A 19,504-nucleotide genomic window follows, 5' to 3' on the forward strand; every position below is an offset into this window, starting at 1 on the left:
ATCAAACGCACCCCGGGCAGACTAACTAACAAGCGGCAGGAGAGTCCCCGCCCGGCTGGAGGAGGGCGGAGTCACGGTCAGTACGAGGAACTACGACAAAGACGAACATTAATATAATTAATAATTAATAAATAATATTAATAAAATGAATCCAACGGTAAATTCTCCTGTTCTCATTGGTCCAGAGTCCGTCACGTGATCCCACAGGAAGGAAGTTACTGTTTGGTTTGAACCGTCTAACTCCGCCCGCCCGGACGAGGCTGTGCCGCCGGTGAAACCCGGGTCTTCAAACGAGCGCACCCTTTGTCTGAGACAAAAGATGACGTCATTGTGTCAGAAATATTTTTATATCTTTGAGTTTGTGACAAAAACTAAAATGTTCCTGAAGTAAAATAAGAATCACCTCCTTTTTATATAAACTCCTGATTCAAGTTCGTCTCAGAAACAAAGTCAATTCATACTTTTATCACGGTGTACTTATAACATGTGGTTTAATAAAGATTTATAATTCAAATATACAAAATAACATCACACGTGGTTTTAAGTCATATTTTTACTTTGTTCCTCAAAGTCTTAATCAGCAAATAAAACTCAATTCTAATGTTTCACTTGAATATTTCCTCAAAAATCGAAATTTCTCAAATCTCGGTTGAAGTAAAACACAGATAGTAAATGTTATTATAAGAAGACATTCACGTTTAAAGAAGTCGATCTGCTGAACTCTGTTTTTATCTAAAGAAAAATAATATTTCAGTTAAAAACTAAATCCAGATGAAATCAGAACTTGTAATAAATTCACCACAAACTGAAACAGTCGTTTTGCCTCAGACCCTGAACACATCGTCACACTTTATTAATAATAATAATATTTAGTGTTTCAGGAAACAAACACTCGTCTCGTTCAGAGTCTCAACAATCAGATGAATCCTCGCTGGACGTCCCCAGCTCGCCCTCCCATTGGTCGACCTCTCAGGGGTCGGTCGTGATAACGGTGGGCGGAGATGGGGTCGAAGCGGGGGCGGGGCAGGAGGCCGTGGGGCAGAAGGCCGTGGGGCAGGTTTGGTCTCTGGTCATAATCTCCTCCGATGATGCCGGGCAGCGGAGGCGTTAGGGGGTGGGGCACAAACCTGAAGATGTCTCGGGGGTTCCGGTGGAAGGGGGGGAGGATGCGGCGGCGAGCGGCGCGTCTTTGTTCACGGAGTTGATGGAACTTTTTATAAAGCTGCAGAAAAAAACATGAAAATCTAAAGTTAAATCTGAAGATTCCAACGTTTGGAAGAAAAATGTTGAAGTTTCTGCATCACTTCAAATGATCCCATGAAGATAAGTCAAACTTTATTGGAGCTGACTAATGATTGAAACCTCACCTCTCTCCAGTCTGTGTCTCTGCTGGAAGCTGGTTCTGAACCAAACACAGAAACTCAGATTATTAACGACACTGAATCATATTTACTTTCATCACATCTCGTGAACTCACCTGGGAACTCTCGGCGGTACAGGTGTCTCCACAGAGTCGCGTCACACGTGACCACGTTCAAGTGTTTGCAGACGGACGACAGTCTCACCACCGAGCGGACGTCCAGCAGCCGCAGGACTCGCAGCAGGAGCTCCGGAGGAAGAGCCGCCAGACCGAACGCCACCGGCAGAGCCATCGCTGGAAACAGGATCACGGTAAAATGATCTGAAGTTTTTAAGCGATAATACGATAAAACTGAACCTGTGACCTGCTCTCGTCGTCTCTACCTTCTCTGGCGGCGGCGATCAGCGGGTACGCCAGCTGGTCTTTGAACAGTCGAGACAGTTTGCTCAGGTTTGTGAACGCTGCCGCTGCGCTCTCTCCTGGAAGACAACGGCAGAGAGGTTAACGCTGAGGTCAGCCACCGACGCTCCGGCGTGAAGAGTCAAACGGACCAATCAGAGCTCTACCTGGCCACTCGTCCGTCACGTAGCTGCTCGGGTTCAAACACAGTTTGCGAATCGTGTCGACCGAGTCGTTGACCTTCAGAGTGGCTGAGACAGAAGAAGAAGAAACACGTCAGTCATCAAAACATTTTCATTCTTTTTTTCACCAAGAAAAACTTTATAACAACTTTTAGAAGTTTAATGTTTTTACTTGGAATTTATTCTTTTGTTTTTCTTATGTGAGCGTTTGGAATAAACTGAAGTTGCAGAGAAGCTTATTGAAAATAAAGAACAAATTAGAAAAACTTTGAGCTTTGATGTCGTGTTTGAACTCACCGTTGATGACGAGCACGGGGCCCATGACCACACCCACCACCACGGCCAGGCTGTTCTCACACAGAGGGTGTGTGTATGGAAGTTTGTAGAGTCCGCCGGTCGACCTCCAGCCGCCGGGCATCTCACCGGGCTTCAGCTCGGACGCCTCGACACGGAGAGAAAAACACCGAAACATTTTGATTTATCACAGAAAAACATTGAAACATAAAAACTGCTCAGTCTGAACCATGTGATTCAATCTGGAACTTTTTAAAGTTCATAGAAATAAGAGACAGAGAGCATCGACTCACCTGAGGGACGAACCCGGTCTCCAGCATCAGGAGGTTTCCTGCCACCATGACGGCTTCGCTGGGGCTGGAGACGTGGGCGCTGTGGTGGAGCAGCTCCAGAGACAGAGGAGCCTGACCCTCCTCCGCCTCGCTGCACAGCATCGGCTCCCAGCTGCAGGCCGGAGCTTCAGGCTCCGGGTCCTCAGGCTCCGGGTCCTCAGGGTCCGGGTCCTCAGGGGACTCCGTCAGTGCTGCACAGCTGCTGCTGGACTTTAACATCAAACAAAAGCACCAGGATCAAACAATTAACAATGAGGTGCTGAGACATCTGGATCGCCCCCTGGTGGCTGGCTGCTCTACAGAGTTTCCTCTCTCCTGCTCCAGGTTTAATCAACAACTTCAACAAGTTGTGTCCAACGTGTATCAGGCAGATTATTGATGACATGAACATCTTGTGATTAAAGTCATTCTAACAAGCAACTGCTGAGATTCAGATCACATCAGGAATCACTCACCTGACTCGATGTGGCGGCGGCCATCGGCTGAGTCCGGCTCTCTGCTCGGCTGCTGGTTGTGTTGGTGGAGCTGGTGGAGCTGGTGGAGCTGGTGGAGGGATGTGAGGGGTGTGAGGGGGGCGAGGCGGCAGCAGCGGCCACAGACTCGGGTAGAAGGACACAGATCAGATCTCCAGAGACGATGCCGCAGGACGACAGAGTCTGGCCGGTGTCTGACAGAAGCTCTGAGCTGTTCAGAGACAAACTGAACTCCGTGTCTGGACTGAGACAGAAACACAAGACACTTATCTACACCGTCACCCGGCTGCATCCAACCAAGTTCATGAAGACGATGCTGATGTCCAACCTGAGTCCATGAGACGTCAGCACCGTCTCCCTGATGTGATCCCTGAGCTCCGTCACCGTCGGTTCTTCTCCCAGAAGCTCCACCCGGCTCGTCTGTCTGATGACCCGGATCCGCAGCTTCATACTGAGGATGACAAAAAGACGTCAAGTCACCAAACACAGAATGAATTCATCATCCCTAAAGTATCTGAACAGGGGGATTGTGGGAAATAAATTGAGTTTAACAAACCATCTTCACGTACAAATGAGTTTAATAATACTGATGATACACATTCTGTGTTTTAATTCACAGTAAAACTTCGTCAGATACAAAGACATCGAAGCACAAACCAGCTGAATCCTGTGTCATGGTTATTAAACAGGATGAAAACAGGTCGAACAAACTTAATAAAACAGACAAATCTGTGAATTTTTCTGGATTTGTCATGAAAATAACGAGTTTCAGAACAAACATCATTTTCCAACTGAACCAGAATCAAATGAAAAGTTCATCTGAACCAAAGCTCGTCAGGAATTCACCATGTTTGGTTTTTTGTTGAGTCATTGTTGTCATTTTTTCCTCTGAATGAACTTCAGCTTCGAACAACTGAGTTCTGATTAAACACGTTAATAAACATCTGATGCAGGAAACTTTAATTTCCCGTTAATGAACATTGAAATGAAGATTAAACTCAGAGGAACTCAACACACGAGAAAATCTACACACGAGAAAATCTACACACGAGAAAATCTACACACGAGTCTAACGAAGAGAAATGAACTCAGCAGAACAATAATGTTAATAATAATAATAATGATGATGATGATGATGATGATGATGAATACTGTAGATGTGATGAAGGAGAATAAAACGTTCGCATGTTTCGTTTTCGTTTCTCAGAACATGTTGATGTTTCAGCTTCCGGATGAAAACAGCTCGTCACAGGAAACGAGGAGAGAAAGTTTCACTCTCAACTTAGAAACATGAAAAGCTCTCACCTGATGACGTCAGCAGAAGAAATGCGAAGACTTTCTGACTTTTCTGTAAAATTTCTGTAAACATCGAAGAGACTCAGACCGGAAACCAGCGACAAACACCGCGCGCACTGACACTGCACCTCCGGGTGAGACCTTCAAAATAAAACCAAAACCATCTTTACGACATTTCATTTGCTTCTAAGCTTAATTGAAACATAATAAAATCACAAAGAGCAGCTGGACACTATTCTTTATTTAAAACTATAAGACTTATCTTATTATTTACAGGAAAATCGACTTTGTTCAGATAAAATACAAAGATTAAAATTACAAACTGAGCTGAACAACAGTTTCATCATCTGCTTCTTTTTGAATCTTTAAAATGTAAAATAATCTGGAGTTTAAACCTGATTGTAGCAGATGTTTGTTGTTTCCTGTAGATCACGTGTTCACCTGCGTCCCTCAATCAGTCTTAATAACATGACAGCGCCACCGTGTGTCCACCGCTGTCATGACTCCAACATTGTGAGAGTCACTCTAATAAACTTTTTCACTTCATCAAGTTCCAACGAACAAACAATAATAATTTGTTTTTTCAAGTTTTGTAAAAGCAAAAGTCTGAATCGTGCTTTTGTTTTGGAGGCCAGTCTCCAAACATCCGTGTTTTTGTCGCTGTCTTCCGCCGAACACGTCACAGTGTAACTTGACTACAACTACGGCGAGCGAGAGAGAACAGGCTCGTTTTAATTTCAGCTTCACTTTGACTTTTGTAGTTTTATTCTAAAAAAAACCTTCAGTCGCCATTTTGTTTTATTTTTCATTTATTTTCATGCGTCACGTCCAGTTTATCAATCGCGTTTTTGGGTCAGCTTGCTCACAGGCTTCCGTAGCGCTGCGCTGGCTCCTAGCTTCAGTTCTGCGCAGAAACGCGTCGTTTAAACCGTAACAACGAAAAGTGTGTGCGTCAGAAATGAGCCGAAGTTACAACGATGAGCTGCAGTTTCTGGACAAACTGTCCAGTAACTGCTGGAGGATCAAGAAAGGCTTCGTCCCCAACATGCAGGTGAGAAGTCAGCAAGCTAACCGGTTAGCTCCGTTAGCACATGTCGGCTAACTCTCACTGTCACCATTCAGAAGTCCCTCCGGAAAATACGAGAAATAACTGACGGACCCTGTTCACAACATTCATTCAATGCCGATGAAGACACGAGTTCAAATCTGCTGCTGAAGCTCAGAGACGAAACTGTCGGTGATGAAACATGAGACGAATCCAGGAGAAGGTCCCACTGATGCTAACTCATTTAAAATATATTACATCATGACCTGAGGTTTGGATGAAAACAGTGTTTGACTCAAGAACACGTTAATGATCTAATGGAGTTCAGCACAAGAACAGAACTGGATCTTCAGAAAGCTAAAAAAATAAACGAGTATTACTTTTATTACTTAGTAACAGAAGTGACGTCACGTTTACGTCATGTAAATAGTGTTATTTTAATAGATCATGGTTGATCATCTCTTACTAAAGGAGAAACTGTCGAACAAAAAGTTTCATTTAAACAACTTAAAACAGACATTCGATCATCGTGTATGGTTTAAATATAAATATTGAACAAGACAAACAACTGATAAACTTCATTTATATCTGACAAACTAAGAGGAAACCAAACTGTTGAACACGATGATGGATTCGTTCCATCAGCTCGGTCACATGACGTCGACCTGTTCTCACTGACAGTCAAACGTCTTCTCGTCTCAGGTCGAAGGGATTTTCTACGTCAACGACTCTCTGGAGAAGCTGATGTTTGAGGAGCTTCGTAACGCCTGTCGAGGAGGAGGTCAGCTCGCCCACCTCACCTCCACCTGCTCTCTCTCTGTCTCTCTCTCTCATCATTTATCTTCTTCTTCTTCCTCTCAGGGTTCGGTGGCTTCCTTCCTGCCATGAAGCAGATTGGAAACGTGGCGGCGCTGCCCGGGATCATTCACGTGAGTAACGTGATGCGTAGAAAAAACCCTGAGAGTTTAAAGATGGAACTGCTGAAGGTTTTGATTTGTATTTATTTCCCCTCAGAGGTCGATCGGGCTCCCAGACGTCCACTCCGGATACGGGTTTGCGATCGGAAACATGGCGGCTTTCGACATGAACGACCCTGATGCTGTGGTGTCTCCAGGTACGTGACGCTCCAGAGCATCAGAGAACATTTAGTGATCAAACAATGGTGACATCAACTGATTCATGGAAAGATTCTGGAATTGCACCAAAGGAAAAGAAATAATCATTTTTCCTGCAGGTGGCGTCGGCTTCGACATAAACTGCGGCGTCCGTCTCCTGAGGACGAACCTGGACGAGCGTGACGTGCAGCCTGTGAAGGAGCAGCTCGCTCAGAGTCTGTTCAACCACATCCCGGTCGGAGTCGGATCCAAGGGCGTCATCCCCATGAGCGCCAAGTACGGAAAGATCCGCCCACACTGAAACTAGATCAGAGCAGGAACTTCCTGTTTACATGTGTGAACCGTTTCCCGTGTGTCACCAGGGACCTGGAGGAGGCGCTGGAGATGGGGGTGGACTGGTCTCTGAGGGAGGGGTACGCCTGGGCCGAGGATAAGGAGCACTGTGAGGAGTACGGCCGGATGCTGCAGGCCGACCCCAACAAGGTGTCCTCTAAGGCCAAGAAGAGAGGCCTCCCCCAGGTATCCCATCAGCCCCGGAGCTCGCGTCTTTATTTACAGCCGAGTCATTTTCTATAGAAACCAGCAGAGGAGTCGCCCCCTGCTGGTTTCAGGGACGTTGTCAGGCTGACTCCATGTTTCTGTGTCGTGCAGCTCGGAACTCTGGGAGCAGGAAACCACTACGCTGAGATCCAGGTGGTGGACGAGATCTACAACGACTACGCCGCCAAGAAGATGGGCATCGACCACAAAGGTCAGGTGTGTGTGATGATCCACAGCGGCAGCAGAGGCCTCGGACACCAGGTGGCCACAGGTAGGAACTGCAATCATGAATCACTCAGTTGCTCGTTATTCATTTGAAAAGTGAACGAATCATTTCAATTCTCTGGTTTCTCAGATGCTCTGGTCGCCATGGAGAAGGCGATGAAGAGGGATAAGATCGTGGTGAACGACCGTCAGCTGGCGTGCGCTCGCATCACGTCACAGGAAGGTCAGGACTACCTGAAGGGCATGGCTGCGGCGGGAAACTACGCCTGGGTCAACCGCTCGTCCATGACCTTCCTCACCAGACAGGTAGAGTCTTCATCACTCCATCGGGAGAGAGGAGGAGAGGATGGAGGGATGAATGGAAACTGATAGATGGATGAAGTCTGTTCTTGTCGTCTTCCTCTCAGGCGTTCTCTGAAGTCTTCAGCACGACGCCGGACGACCTGGACATGCACGTCATCTACGACGTGTCTCACAACATCGCCAAGGTGGAGGAGCACATCGTGGACGGGAGACAGAAAACGCTGCTCATTCACCGCAAAGGCTCCACCAGAGCGTTTCCTCCGCACCACCCGCTCATCCCCGTCGACTACCAGGTACGCACGCCGCCTCCGACGCAGTACGAGTCACACGTCCACCGTGCCGCCGCTGACTTTCTCCTCGTCTGATTGGTTCAGCTCACAGGTCAGCCGGTGCTGATCGGAGGGACGATGGGAACCTGCAGCTACGTCCTGACGGGGACCGATCAGGGGATGACGGAGACGTTCGGTACCACCTGTCACGGAGCGGTAAGAGTCCCGTCACGTCCATCGTCTCCATCGGATGATCGATGTTTGGAAAAACATGGACGTCCTCGTGTCCAAGTCCCAAAGAAGTTTTCATCATGAGACAAACGTCCAGAGACGTTTGTCTCATCACTTTGTCTGACGTCGTTCTTCTCTTGTCGTCGTTTCAGGGACGCGCTCTCTCTCGAGCGAAGTCCCGCAGGAACCTGGACTTCCAGGACGTCCTGGACAAACTCGCCGACAAGGGCATCGCCATCCGAGTGGCTTCACCCAAACTGGTCATGGAGGAGGTGAGAAAAACGTTTGACACTGAACGTCTTAATAAAGACAAAGTCATTATTGTCATTTTATATATTTCAAATATTATTTATCGTGTTGTTGTTGGTTTAAAGTCTTTTTTAATTTAGTTTCTCATTTAAAAATCTTTCTTTATTATATATTAAAAGTTTTTTAAGTTGTAATTTCTTTAAAATATAAAAACATATTAATTAACTTTGAAATAATTGATTGTATTTTCTTTAGTTACTTGAGTTTCTGTTTTTCCTCCAGGCTCCTGAGTCGTACAAGAACGTGACGGACGTGGTGAACACATGTCACGACGCTGGAATCAGTAAGAAGGCGATCAAGCTGCGACCGATCGCCGTGATTAAAGGTTGAAGCTGCTCAGAGACAATTCAACAAAGTGTTCAAGAGGCAAACGCACTTTTTTTTTTCTTTTGAGAACAAAGTGAATCTAATTTGTGAAAAGCAACAGAATGAAAATATTTTTCTGATTTTTTGCCAAATGTGTGATCGAATAAAGACGATCACTGAAAACTGAGTGAAATATTTTCTGTAGCAGAAGAAAGTGAAAACACGAAGTCGCTCTGCGTCACGAGAGCAGCGGCGACTCTTCAGTCACATGGTTTCAGTTTAATTCAAAATGTTTCGCGTCAGATTCAGTTGAATAATTATTCTCAGTGAAACTTCCTGCGGACGTCTCGTCCTGTGAAACATCAACAGGAAGTTAAATATTATTTCCATTGAGGAAACAAATAGTAAATATTAAGCAGCTCAGTAATTTTCTTACTGGTTTATATATAAATATACAAAGTATTTATTAAGTGTTTTTATTGACAAGAACCTTTTTGATTAAAATCTCATGAAACATTTTCGGATGAATAAACACTTTATTGGTTCTAACAGAAAAATTCAACATTTCACCATCAAACTTTTTCATTCAGTGAATTTTTCTGACATTGAGCAAAATTCACTAGTTCGGCTGAAAACAAAAAAAAAAACTTTGTTAATTCATCGATAAACTTCGACTGAAGATGATTGTTGTTTTTTTTAAGTGTTTATTTAAAATGTCTTGACGTCCTGGTTCAGTGTGGCGCCACCTGGTGGTGAAGATGAGGGAACTTTGTTCGTTTAACGTGGGAATTAAGTGCAGATACAGACGAACCACCGTGTGTCGCTGTTTCTATACAGATGTTTTAAAGTCTCATTAAAGAATGAAAACTTAAAGTTACAGTTCAACATGTGAAGTTTAATTAACATTTGACTAAATGGTTCTAAGCTCAGAACGGATCCAGTTTGTTTGAAACCTGTTTCTCTAAAAAGAAAGAAGCACCATGAAGATTTCAGCAGCGAGAACCTTTTAAACTGAGTCTTGATATTTTCATCTGTTTCCACTGTAGTGGAACATGTGAACTTTAGCTTGACGTGTTTTTAACGTGTTGTTTCCTGAAACGTCTGAGCGCTTCACGAACGTGCTCTCGTCTCTAGCTTGGTTTTAATTAAAAGGAGAAACAGAAATTATTTTTTTCCCCAAGAGGATTTCTCTTCAAAGTAAAGTTTCTATTCGGAGTTTGTCTCAGACTCAAATCACTTTTTGGAGTCACACTCAAGTTTTACAAAATGTTTTTTTTTTTTTTTTTTTTTACAGATTCACTAAATAAAATGTCACTTCTCTTTTGTCGAGGTTTGAATGAACTGAATCTGTGGAGTGTATTAAACAACGTTTGACAATTATCAGTTCAATTATTTAGGTGAGTTTTTATTTTCTTGTCAACATATTGATCGTCTGTGAATCCTCATTTAATTTAAATCAGTTCTTTCTCTGGGAAAATATTTTTTAAAACTGAAGGAAAATAAACCGAACTTCAAAAACCAACTAACCACGACAGGATGCTGTGAATGGTGGAAACAGGACAGTGTGTATTGTGTGTATGTATTTTCTATAACCGAGATATTGTAAAAAAACGGCGTCACAACTGAACAGTGTCTGCACAGATTCGTCGTTACTTTTTTTTTTACAGCGACTGAATCTGTAGATCTCGTCGTCTGATTGGCTTCGTGCTGCTTCACAGTTTTTCTTTGCAAAAAAAAAGCGTTTTGTAGAATCAATCGATATAAATTCACTGAGCTGCTTCTGTGCACGAGCAGATTCCTGTTTTTACAGCAGCCGTGCACGAGCGACTCCTACAAACGAGTTTGTTTCTGCAGAAGCTCGTTACTGCCACGAACAGGAAAAAGCTGCTTAAGAATAAGATAAACACACAAGTATGAATAGTTTAGTTTTGACATTTAGTCAAGACATAAAATGAGTCAATTCACTTTCTGAAAAATAAACAGTTCATATTTTACTGTTTTCAGTATTTTACATTTTGAGATTTTAAATCAGAGATTTACTGAATCAAAAGTATTAAAGAGTAAATTTCACTTTGAGAATCTAACTCATGTCTCAAAGATCCTGAAAATGTGACGAGACGTCAAAACTTTTATCCTCTTTCCATTTCCTGGCAGAACGAGCTCCGACGTTTAGTTTCCATATGTGAGAGAAGATTTAAAAAAACTAAAGCTAGGAACTTTATTTACATTCTCCCACATCTTATTCTCTTATTTACACTTTGTTCCTGTTTAAGTTCAGTTTGAAATTCAAAAACAGCCGAACGTATTCTGTCAGAGTTCCAGGTAATTTACTCATAAACTCACCGCTGACGTAGCTCCTGCATCCGATCATGTGATTAACGTAAAGAGACAAAACGACGAGGATTGTTTGTAAATGGAGGAAGATGAGGTCAGTGGAAGGCGGACGCACGTCGAGCTGAAACGTTTCACTTCAAACTAAACCCAACCGTCCCTCAGCTCATTAAACCAAATCATTAATGCCACGTTTCAGATAAATCATGCGACTCAGCCCTTTTTTTTTTTTTATCCATCCTGTGGCGAGTGTTGAAATGTGTTTTCTACTGAAGGTTCCACTAGAATAAAGCTCTGGTTACACAGAGTCTCAGAAGCGTCGGGATCTTTTCCAAACCTTCTCCACGAGACGTCCTCTCCCACAGATCCGTGTTCCACGTCCAAAAGCCCTTTTCCACACAGACTCCACGTTTTCCACAAAGTTCTCAGAGCGTTGTCCACGTCTCGAGTCCACGTGGACAGCTCGTCTCTCGGTAGCTGGAGGACGTTTATCCGTCCACTGACCTTCTGTCCGTTTTCCTCGACTTAGACGGACTGGGCTTCGTTATGCATTTACTTCTTAAGTGCAAAAGCAGCTCCTATGCTAAGTTCCATTTTATTTTTTGTTGTAAAGCAGCGTGTCCGCCCACCTTCTGTGAAGAGTCCTTTCAGTCCCAGTGAACTTCCAGTTTTATTTGCTACAGCTTCGCTCGCTGAAAGAACGCCTGCAACGAGAAACACGGGTGAGACGTGACTCGGACGCTGGCGGAGCCGCGACCACACAGAACGAACACTCGTACCTTGATGTAGCTCTTCAGGACTTTGACGTCCGGCTGCTGAAGAACCTGACACAGCTCCTGTGGAAATGAAAAGTAGGAAGCAGGGACATCGTCTTCATCCACATCTCATCACTGAAACGCTCCTTTAAAAACTACATTTCCCACAATGCACCACTCCCACTAGTATTTCAGCGAATCACAAAGCGTTCGAGGTGACGTGCGGACGAGTCTCACCTGTGAAATCTCTGGCGACACCTGCAGCGAGGGCAGATACTCCTGCTGTAAGAACTGGATGAACTCGAGCCCCTGGAAGGAAACAACCGACCGGTGAGAAGAAATTCACCCAGAGAGAAAATACTTGAGATAAAGACACAGAATCTGTTTTCACCCGTTTGAGATGAATCGTCTTCAGAGTGACGGCACATTCTGACAGAGTCTGCAAAACAAAGACGAGGATTCAGGGACAGGTGTTTGACACGAGGCGTTTCCAGCCTGAACTCAGAGACTCACCAGGACCGTCTGAGCGTCAGAGAGGTCGAAGGTCGGCTTGAGAGGAGCCAGGAAACAAGCGGGGACGATGTGTTTGTAGATGAAGTCGGGGAAGCCCACCATGCCGTCTTTCCCTCCTGCGGAGTCACGACAGCGTCAGTAACAGGAAGTGAACAATCATTCATCAGTGGATGTGTTGCAGATGTTCTCACCCCACAGCTCCACGAGCTTCGACAGGACGATGAAGCAGGTTTTCTGAGCGATGGGGTCGGGGAAGTCCACCGCTCCCTGGATGATGGTGAACACGACCCGCTCGATGTTTTCAGCTCCTGGGAAACGCAGCGTGGGTTTAAAGTTTCAGTGACGTCGTCGAGTTCTTTGTTTTCTTGATGAAAGTTTAATCCAGTGTAAAGTTGCTGTTAGCTTAGCTTAGCATAAAGAGTGGATACGAGAGGAAACCGTTAGCCAGACTCACCCTGATTGGCCATCACCTCGTTCATGCCGCTGCCTGTGATGGTCTGGATGAAGGTGAAGTAGCTCCTCCGCAGCATCTGCTTCTCCAGAGCGGCCGCCTGGTCGTTGTCCTCCGCCGGCCGAGCCAACACCTCGAAGATGGCGAGGACCAGCGGCATGAAGACCTGCTGCAGGAACGGGGACACCTGCCGCTGCCATGGCAACGTGAGAAAAGGCCGTTAAACCTGGTGACGCTCGATGACGACAACGAATCAGCTGCAAATTAGTTTGTTTAATTTAAATTTGAAGTTTTGATTCCAGACGTTCTTTAGCTGCTGCAGCGTCCTCGTCCTCAACCTGACTCCCCCCCGCCTACCTTGAACTTGGCGGTGATCTGGCTGATGAGCGGGATGAACTCCTGCAGGTCTTTGGCCTCGCAGTCCTTCAGCATGTGTTCGGAGGCGGCGGGGATGAACGGCAGCACCTCCTCCTCCATGCAGATGATCATCCGGTGCAGGAAGGAGCGAACCGAGCTGCGCAGAGCCCCCCGCTGGACAGGACAGCTCAGCGCAGGCAGGAAGGTCTGCAGACAGTCTCTGTAGACCTCGGTGCAGCCGCACTGCTTCACCGTCTGCTTGTTGCTGAACGCCTTACTGGTCCGACTGCGAACAGAGACAGGAAGACGATGAGGTCAGCCGCTCGGCGTCAGGTAGACGCTGCTGTCCGACACTCACCTGGCGAATCCGACAGCGTGGCTCAGACAGTCGGCGAGGGCGGCCTGTCTCTCCTCCTCCGTCTCCTGCAACAGTTTGGCGAGCAGCAGGTGGAAAGCGTCCATCAGCGGCGCCAGCAGACTCCTCATCAGGGCCTGTTTCCTCTCAGCGGGACTCTCTCCGTTCACGATCAGAATCCCGGCCGTCTCAAACATGAAGAGCTGGTCGTCGCTGGTCAGCAGCGCCAGGAAACCGTTTTCCTGGACAGACGATGGTGAAGATGATGAAGACGACACGCTCAGATTTATTTTCTAAATTGAAATGTGTTTGAAAACGTGCGGCACGATCCCGAGTGTTCGAGGGTGAAACGACATGCGAGCGATCACGTGTTGAAACTTACGGGAAGAGCGAGCGCCAGCAGGTCCTGGATCCTGGTCAGAATGTCCTCGATGAAGGCGTTCATGTGTTTACTGTCGGCAGAGAAAATCAGTGACGCCACATATCTAAAGGAATCTGTGACAATCAGATCAGACGTAACAACGACCCTGAGCTCGAGTGATTCATCTGTCGCTCGATGAATCTTTTAAAAACCTCAGAATCAGGATTTGATGAGTGAAGCTGGACTCACTGCAGAGTTTTGATGAATCTGGAGAAGAGGTAGGCCACTCTGCTGCGGACCTTCGGGCTGTTGTGTCTCAGTCCTCTTTGGTCCAGGAACGCCATCTGACAGTGAACACAACACAACGGGGGCGTCACATCTTTACAAACAAACTAACTCAGATTCAAAGACGACTTCCTGGTCTGTTTGGAAAAAGAAACTCATGAGCAGATCTTGGTTTCTCACCAGAACATTGGGAATGTGCTGCGGCTCCACCAGGAAGAATTTGTCGTATCGGACGACGGTTTCGAAGAACTCCAGAGACACGGAGCTGTGCTGGTAGCTGCTGACGCCACACGACACCAGCTGAGGATTCAAACACACGAAGACGTGAGCGAAGGGGGAAAAAACACGAGCAGCTAAACAGACGTTTTAGAGTCACGGAACTGACCGTCCTCATCATGTCCTGCAGAGCGCTCGTCTTCACCGTCTCACCGGAGAAATGAGCGCCGTGAGACGCCGGCAGGGCCTCGCCGAGCATGTACAGCAGCCTGATGGCGACCTCCACCTCCATGAACGAGGCCGTCTGCCAGTTCCTGAAAACCAAAGAATCCACACGGTACGTTTGAGTTGCTATGGTTACGTCTGGCCTCCACAAGTCTTTTTTTTCTCCTCGTTTGATGCAGTTTAAGAAAAGTGAACTCTTCTCTCCGACTCTCTGAAGCTGCTGTGATGTGGAACACCGGCGTGCTCTTACTGCATGGTGTTGGTGAAGACTCGGCGAATGGCCTCCAGCAGCAGCTCCGGAGAAACTTGAGCCAAACGATCCAACAGCATCTTCAGCTGCTTCCTGTACTCCACGAACATCGCCTCGTCCTCGCCCTGGAAGACAAACCAGGAGCGTGACGTCGTCTCAACGTCCTCCGAGCGCAACAGTCAGAACTTGAAGAACACGAGACTCACCTCGTTTTCAAAGTTGTACTCGTCGTCGTACGTCAGTTTCTTCATGACGGCGAGCATGACGGCCTGCGGTGAAGCAGCAGCCATGTTTTAGTCTCTTTGTTCTTACAAGTAAAAATAAATTCGTCGGAATCGTTTCGAATCAAAGACTCACCTCGATGTTTGTTTTCTGCTGATCTGTCAACTGAGGAAGCTGCAAAACAAAATCACATCTTTAAAAATTGTTTCAAGATTATTTCGGATTATTTTACAGTTTGAAAACAGAAAACGATCGAGTGTTGAAGTTTGTTCGAACGTAAAGAGAACGATTCCTCGGCACCTGTTTGAGGACGTGCAGGTATTCGTAGCAGAAGCCGACGATGTTGGCCGAGATGTCGTCGTCCTCGTGCACCAGCAGCTGCAGCAGCAGCGGCACTTTGGCCTCCACCGCCTGCAGCGTCTCCGCGGCCTCCTTCACGTTGCCCGCCTTGGCGAGTTTGGTCCAGCTGAGCACCAGACTCTGACCCATCCCGTTCACCAGCCGAGAGAACTTGGCCAGGAAGTCGACGTCATCCTCCTTAAAAAACAGGAAATAGAAAATAAAACATTGTGAGAGAAGCAGGAAGAGCTCGTGAACTCGTGACCTCATGGTGAGAAAGAATATTAGTGAGTTAAACATTCCTGAAGCCGGTTCTGTTTGTTTTAATGAATCCATCGACATCCTGGTTTAAAGTCTGACCTGCTCCACGTTGAAGAATCCAGCCGACTGCAGCACTTGGCACAGAGACTCCACCAGTTTGGTTTTGTCCACCGGGTCCATTCCTTTGTTGACGATTTCAAACAGGCAGTCGCAGGCCTCCTCTCTGAGCTCGTCCACCGACATCTGACTCAGCAGCAGATTCACAAACCTGAGAACCGACCACAACGTGAAGGACGACGTTTTAAATACACACTCGTTTAGTTGTGAACCTCATCGTTGTTGCGCACAGTCGCCCTCTCGTGACTCACCGGTCGTTGGCGATGAGGTTGAGGTCGATCCAGGACACGAAGGCCCCCACCACCTCCAGACACTGACAGGTGAGCTCAGGGTGCGACTGCTGGTATGTCTGCAGGATCTGGAACCAGGACTCCACCAGACTCAGGATGCACTGCTCCCGCATGCTGTCTTTGATCAACGTGTTCCTACGAGTCTCCTGAGGACGAAAGACACGAGGAGATGAACCCGAGTCTATACGAGTACAATCAAGAGTTTCTGTATGTAAACTTTATATAACTATCATGTCAAACTTAAAGAGGGCGAGTGTGTTACTGCACCTCGGGCGAGTGCAGGATGTCTCTGTCCACCACCTCAGCGTCGATGGCCATCAGCGTCCTGAGGTAGACGTCGACGCCGTGCGGGTTGAGACCCACCAGGGACAGGATGTCGAAGAAGAACTTGGGCCACAGCGTCGGGTACTCCATCACGAAGGTGAGGGCGAACACCTGCGCCGCCTTGTTCCTGATGAAGGGTTTCTCCGGCTGAGCGTTCATCAGCTGCAGCCGACGAGACCAGAGGAGAAAAAGAAGCTGTCATGTCGTCCATCTTTATTTTCTGACCGTGACAGGCGCTGTCTCTCTGAGCTGGACTGTACCTGACACTGGAGCCACTTCATCAGAGTCTCTCGAATCAGCTGCTGCTGGACGACGCTCAGACCAGCGTGTCTGAAACACAACGGGTCACGTGATCATTCACTGGACTTTCAAAATAAACAGAACTCTCCGGATCGTCTCTGCTGCGCTCTAACGTGGGCTCAGCTCAACACAACAGAAAGTCTTCGTTACCTGAACTTGATCTGATGTTCCAAAACTTGGAAGCAGAAGAATTTCACGTGATCGTCACTGAAATCACAAACAGATCAATGTGTCACAACACGTCAGACGTCAGTGGACGGATCATCGCAGCAGTGATTTAAAAAAAAAAAACCTCTGGTGAGAAACGCACCTGTAAATTCCTTTAGCGAGCGCCTCGGCACAAACCTCCCAGGCGTCCTGAGACTCCTTCAGCTGCTCGAAGTACGCCATCGCCTGGAGGATCACGAACACACACCGCCGTTACATCGTTGGTTCATCTCCCACACGTCACTAACTTAAATCACACGAGGCTTCGAACAACATTATGACCTGGGAGCTCAGGTGAAACACCGAGAGCGTCTTACCCTCTGCCTGTAGCGGGCATCGGCGTTCGGGTTGAGCCCCAGCAGGGCCTGCTCGTCCATGACTGCGGCGACAGACTGGCAGGCCATTCGTGGGTTAGCTGTCCTCCAGGGAAGGTTCAGTCGTCTCTGCTGCAGCCAGACGGATTCCTCTCATCTGAAGAGTCCAAGCAAAGACGAGGGGACACAGTCGTTGTTTACCCTTGACATGACTCAGCGTTATTAGTGATGAGTCCACACAAGATCACGTGAATCTGAAAACACAGAGCTGCAGGAAGTAAAGAGGACATGTCCTTTATTTTGAAACCTCAGATGAGCGTGGTATTTGAACTGTCTCTTCCTGAGGACATGAGGACACGGGACATTCTGATGAAATGATAGAATCCACTCTGATGTGAGTCAATGGGACCAGTTCAGTCGGTCTGACCCTTGACCTGCTCGATGTCTCGTGGCTGATCGAGAATCAGCTGATCATTTATCCATCGATGAATCCGACTGATGTTTACTGCGCGTGAGAGAAAGATGGAGCCACATGATGCAACTTCCTGTCAACACATCCAGCTGCGGCTAACAGGACCAACACCGGAGCTGCGGCTAACAGGACCAACACCGGAGCTGAAGCTAACAGGACCAACACCGGAGCTAACAGGACCAATACCGGAGCTAACAGGACCAACTCCGGAGCTGCAGCTAACAGGACCAACACCGGAGCTGAAGCTAACAGGACCAACACCGGAGCTAACAGGACCAACACCGGAGCTAACAGGACCAACACCGGAGCTGCGGCTAACAGGACCAATACCGGAGCTAACAGGACCAACACCGGAGCTGAAGCTAACAGGACCAATACCGGAGCTAACAGGACCAACTCCGGAGCTGCGGCTAACAGGACCAATACCGGAGCTAACAGGACCAACACCGGAGCTGAAGCTAACAGGACCAATACCGGAGCTAACAGGACCAACTCCGGAGCTGCAGCTAACAGGACCAACACCGGAGCTGAAGCTAACAGGACCAACACCGGAGCTAACAGGACCAACACCGGAGCTGAAGCTAACAGGACCAACACCGGAGCTGCGGCAGGTGACTGAAGCTAACGGGACCAACTCCGGAGGGGGGGGGTGTGAGAAGGCAACAGGCCGCACCAGTGTCTCTGTCTGCGGGTTGGGGTTAACGGTGTCCGGGCCGCTCCTGTGAAAAGTTCACACTGCGATGCTACATGCTAACAACTTCACTCCCATACTGAGTGGGTGAGAGCGGCTAACTCGGGCTAGCTCCGGTTAGCCGGCCAGTTAGCTGCAGAGCTGGGCAGCTGGAGGGATCCTGACACGGGGGAACCGGCGGTCAGCACCGGGGGCAGCTTCAGACCCGTCCCGCTGACAGGGGGGGGGAGCCGGGGACAGTTCCATGATGTCTCCGGGTTCTGGTTCTGGTTTTATCAGAGCTCGGTGACGTGAGCGGCCGCTCAGCGGATCCCTGCTCAGGCTCGAGTCTCCGGACGGATCCTCACACTCCGAATAAAGTTCACCCGGAGAACTGAGTTCGAATCTCACCTGAGAGAAAACTTACCTCATCACGTGGTTCTGCTCCGGTTCAACCGTCAGCTGCACGAAGGCGGACTCACACCAGCGGCTGTGCGGCGTGTCCGCCCGGTCACTTCCGGAGTGCTGACCCGGAAGAGGTTCATCCGCCCCACCGAAATAAGATCATGAGATAATCAGAATAAAACATAAACATAAAGAATAAATATAAAACATAAATATAAAGAATAAATATGAAGAATAAATATAAAGAATAATATAAAACATAAATATAAAGAATAAATATAAAACATAAATATAAAGAATAAATATAAAACATAAATATAAAGAATAAATATGAAGAATAAATATAAAGAATAAATATAAAACATAAACATAAAGAATAAATATAAAGAATAAATATAAAGAATAAATATGATATAAATTATAACAACAATCATAACAATGTGTTTCGTTTTCAAGTACTTTCCAAATAAACGTGAGAAGAATTTAAAGATGAAACTTCCTTATATTGCACGAGAATAAAGTTCTTATACATAAAATAAATACTGTTAAATTATAAAGATCATTCTAATAGATATGCAGTGACTGTGCTATAGTTAAAAATCTAACTATATCAAAGTTTACACAGAAACAGAACGATAATGAACACGGATGTGTTGTGATACATAATATAATGTTCCAGTACTTATACTTTATATTTATTGTGTATATTATTATACTTGTGGTAATGATATATTTATACTTTAAATGTATTGTTATTAAAGATGTGATGACGTGAAATGAAAGAACGATCAGGCTGTGTGGTATA

The 19,504-nt window shown here is 46.6% G+C and overlaps 3 protein-coding genes across 4 annotated transcripts; 1 reads left to right on the forward strand and 2 right to left on the reverse strand.

Annotated features, from left to right (window-relative positions):
• Positions 1–461: 461 nt before the first annotated feature.
• Positions 462–4,473, reverse strand: fbxo7 (F-box protein 7). The gene is made up of 10 exons (XM_069519928.1): positions 4,346–4,473; positions 3,369–3,491; positions 3,023–3,284; positions 2,529–2,777; positions 2,239–2,383; positions 1,927–2,010; positions 1,744–1,839; positions 1,478–1,654; positions 1,368–1,402; positions 462–1,222 (listed from the first exon to the last, which is right to left on the reverse strand). The coding sequence occupies exons 2-10, from the start codon at positions 3,488–3,490 to the stop codon at positions 917–919; spliced, it is 1,476 nt and encodes a 491-aa protein (XP_069376029.1). The 5' UTR covers position 3,491; positions 4,346–4,473; the 3' UTR covers positions 462–916.
• A 507-nt stretch (positions 4,474–4,980) lies between these two features.
• rtcb (RNA 2',3'-cyclic phosphate and 5'-OH ligase) lies at positions 4,981–8,862 on the forward strand. The gene is made up of 12 exons (XM_069519927.1): positions 4,981–5,387; positions 6,084–6,162; positions 6,243–6,310; positions 6,396–6,495; positions 6,616–6,772; positions 6,859–7,015; positions 7,148–7,307; positions 7,392–7,567; positions 7,669–7,857; positions 7,939–8,049; positions 8,217–8,336; positions 8,596–8,862. Exons 1-12 carry the CDS (start codon positions 5,295–5,297, stop codon positions 8,701–8,703), a joined length of 1,518 nt encoding a protein of 505 aa, XP_069376028.1. The 5' UTR covers positions 4,981–5,294; the 3' UTR covers positions 8,704–8,862.
• A 333-nt stretch (positions 8,863–9,195) lies between these two features.
• Positions 9,196–18,873, reverse strand: xpot (exportin, tRNA (nuclear export receptor for tRNAs)). Of its 2 annotated transcripts, none has more exons than XM_069519922.1 (25): positions 18,722–18,873; positions 17,156–17,309; positions 16,942–17,024; positions 16,782–16,838; positions 16,592–16,661; positions 16,275–16,493; positions 15,969–16,153; positions 15,700–15,868; positions 15,301–15,537; positions 15,136–15,174; positions 14,985–15,047; positions 14,779–14,903; positions 14,473–14,617; positions 14,268–14,387; positions 14,052–14,146; positions 13,824–13,893; positions 13,445–13,683; positions 13,087–13,372; positions 12,733–12,922; positions 12,470–12,586; positions 12,279–12,394; positions 12,157–12,204; positions 12,003–12,074; positions 11,790–11,846; positions 9,196–11,714 (listed from the first exon to the last, which is right to left on the reverse strand). In XM_069519922.1, exons 2-25 carry the CDS (start codon positions 17,240–17,242, stop codon positions 11,688–11,690), a joined length of 2,916 nt encoding a protein of 971 aa, XP_069376023.1. In that variant the 5' UTR covers positions 17,243–17,309; positions 18,722–18,873; the 3' UTR covers positions 9,196–11,687. The 2 variants fall into 2 exon arrangements, with proteins under 2 accessions (XP_069376023.1, XP_069376024.1); XM_069519923.1 differs by having other exon boundaries at positions 17,156–17,406; positions 18,722–18,811.
• Positions 18,874–19,504: the final 631 nt, after the last annotated feature.

Source organism: Paralichthys olivaceus, chromosome 23 (assembly GCF_024713975.1).
Source record: "Paralichthys olivaceus isolate ysfri-2021 chromosome 23, ASM2471397v2, whole genome shotgun sequence".
Lineage (NCBI taxonomy): Eukaryota > Metazoa > Chordata > Actinopteri > Pleuronectiformes > Paralichthyidae > Paralichthys > Paralichthys olivaceus.

Excerpts from the sequence above, each read along its gene's own strand:
- fbxo7 (XM_069519928.1), bottom strand. The coding sequence starts at position 3,490 with ATGAAGCTGCGGATCCGGGTCATCAGACAGACGAGCCGGGTGGAGCTT. Across the intron at positions 3,285-3,368 it reads CTGACGTCTCATGGACTCAG|TCCAGACACGGAGTTCAGTT; the intron begins GTTGGACATCAG and ends TTTCTGTCTCAG. Across the intron at positions 1,223-1,367 it reads GAGACACAGACTGGAGAGAG|CTTTATAAAAAGTTCCATCA; the intron begins GTGAGGTTTCAA and ends TTTTTTCTGCAG.
- rtcb (XM_069519927.1), top strand. The coding sequence starts at position 5,295 with ATGAGCCGAAGTTACAACGATGAGCTGCAGTTTCTGGACAAACTGTCC. Across the intron at positions 5,388-6,083 it reads GCTTCGTCCCCAACATGCAG|GTCGAAGGGATTTTCTACGT; the intron begins GTGAGAAGTCAG and ends TTCTCGTCTCAG. Across the intron at positions 6,163-6,242 it reads TAACGCCTGTCGAGGAGGAG|GGTTCGGTGGCTTCCTTCCT; the intron begins GTCAGCTCGCCC and ends TCTTCCTCTCAG.
- xpot (XM_069519922.1), bottom strand. The coding sequence starts at position 17,242 with ATGGCCTGCCAGTCTGTCGCCGCAGTCATGGACGAGCAGGCCCTGCTG. Across the intron at positions 15,538-15,699 it reads GATTCTTCAACGTGGAGCAG|GAGGATGACGTCGACTTCCT; the intron begins GTCAGACTTTAA and ends CTGTTTTTTAAG. Across the intron at positions 15,175-15,300 it reads ACCTGCACGTCCTCAAACAG|CTTCCTCAGTTGACAGATCA; the intron begins GTGCCGAGGAAT and ends TTTGTTTTGCAG.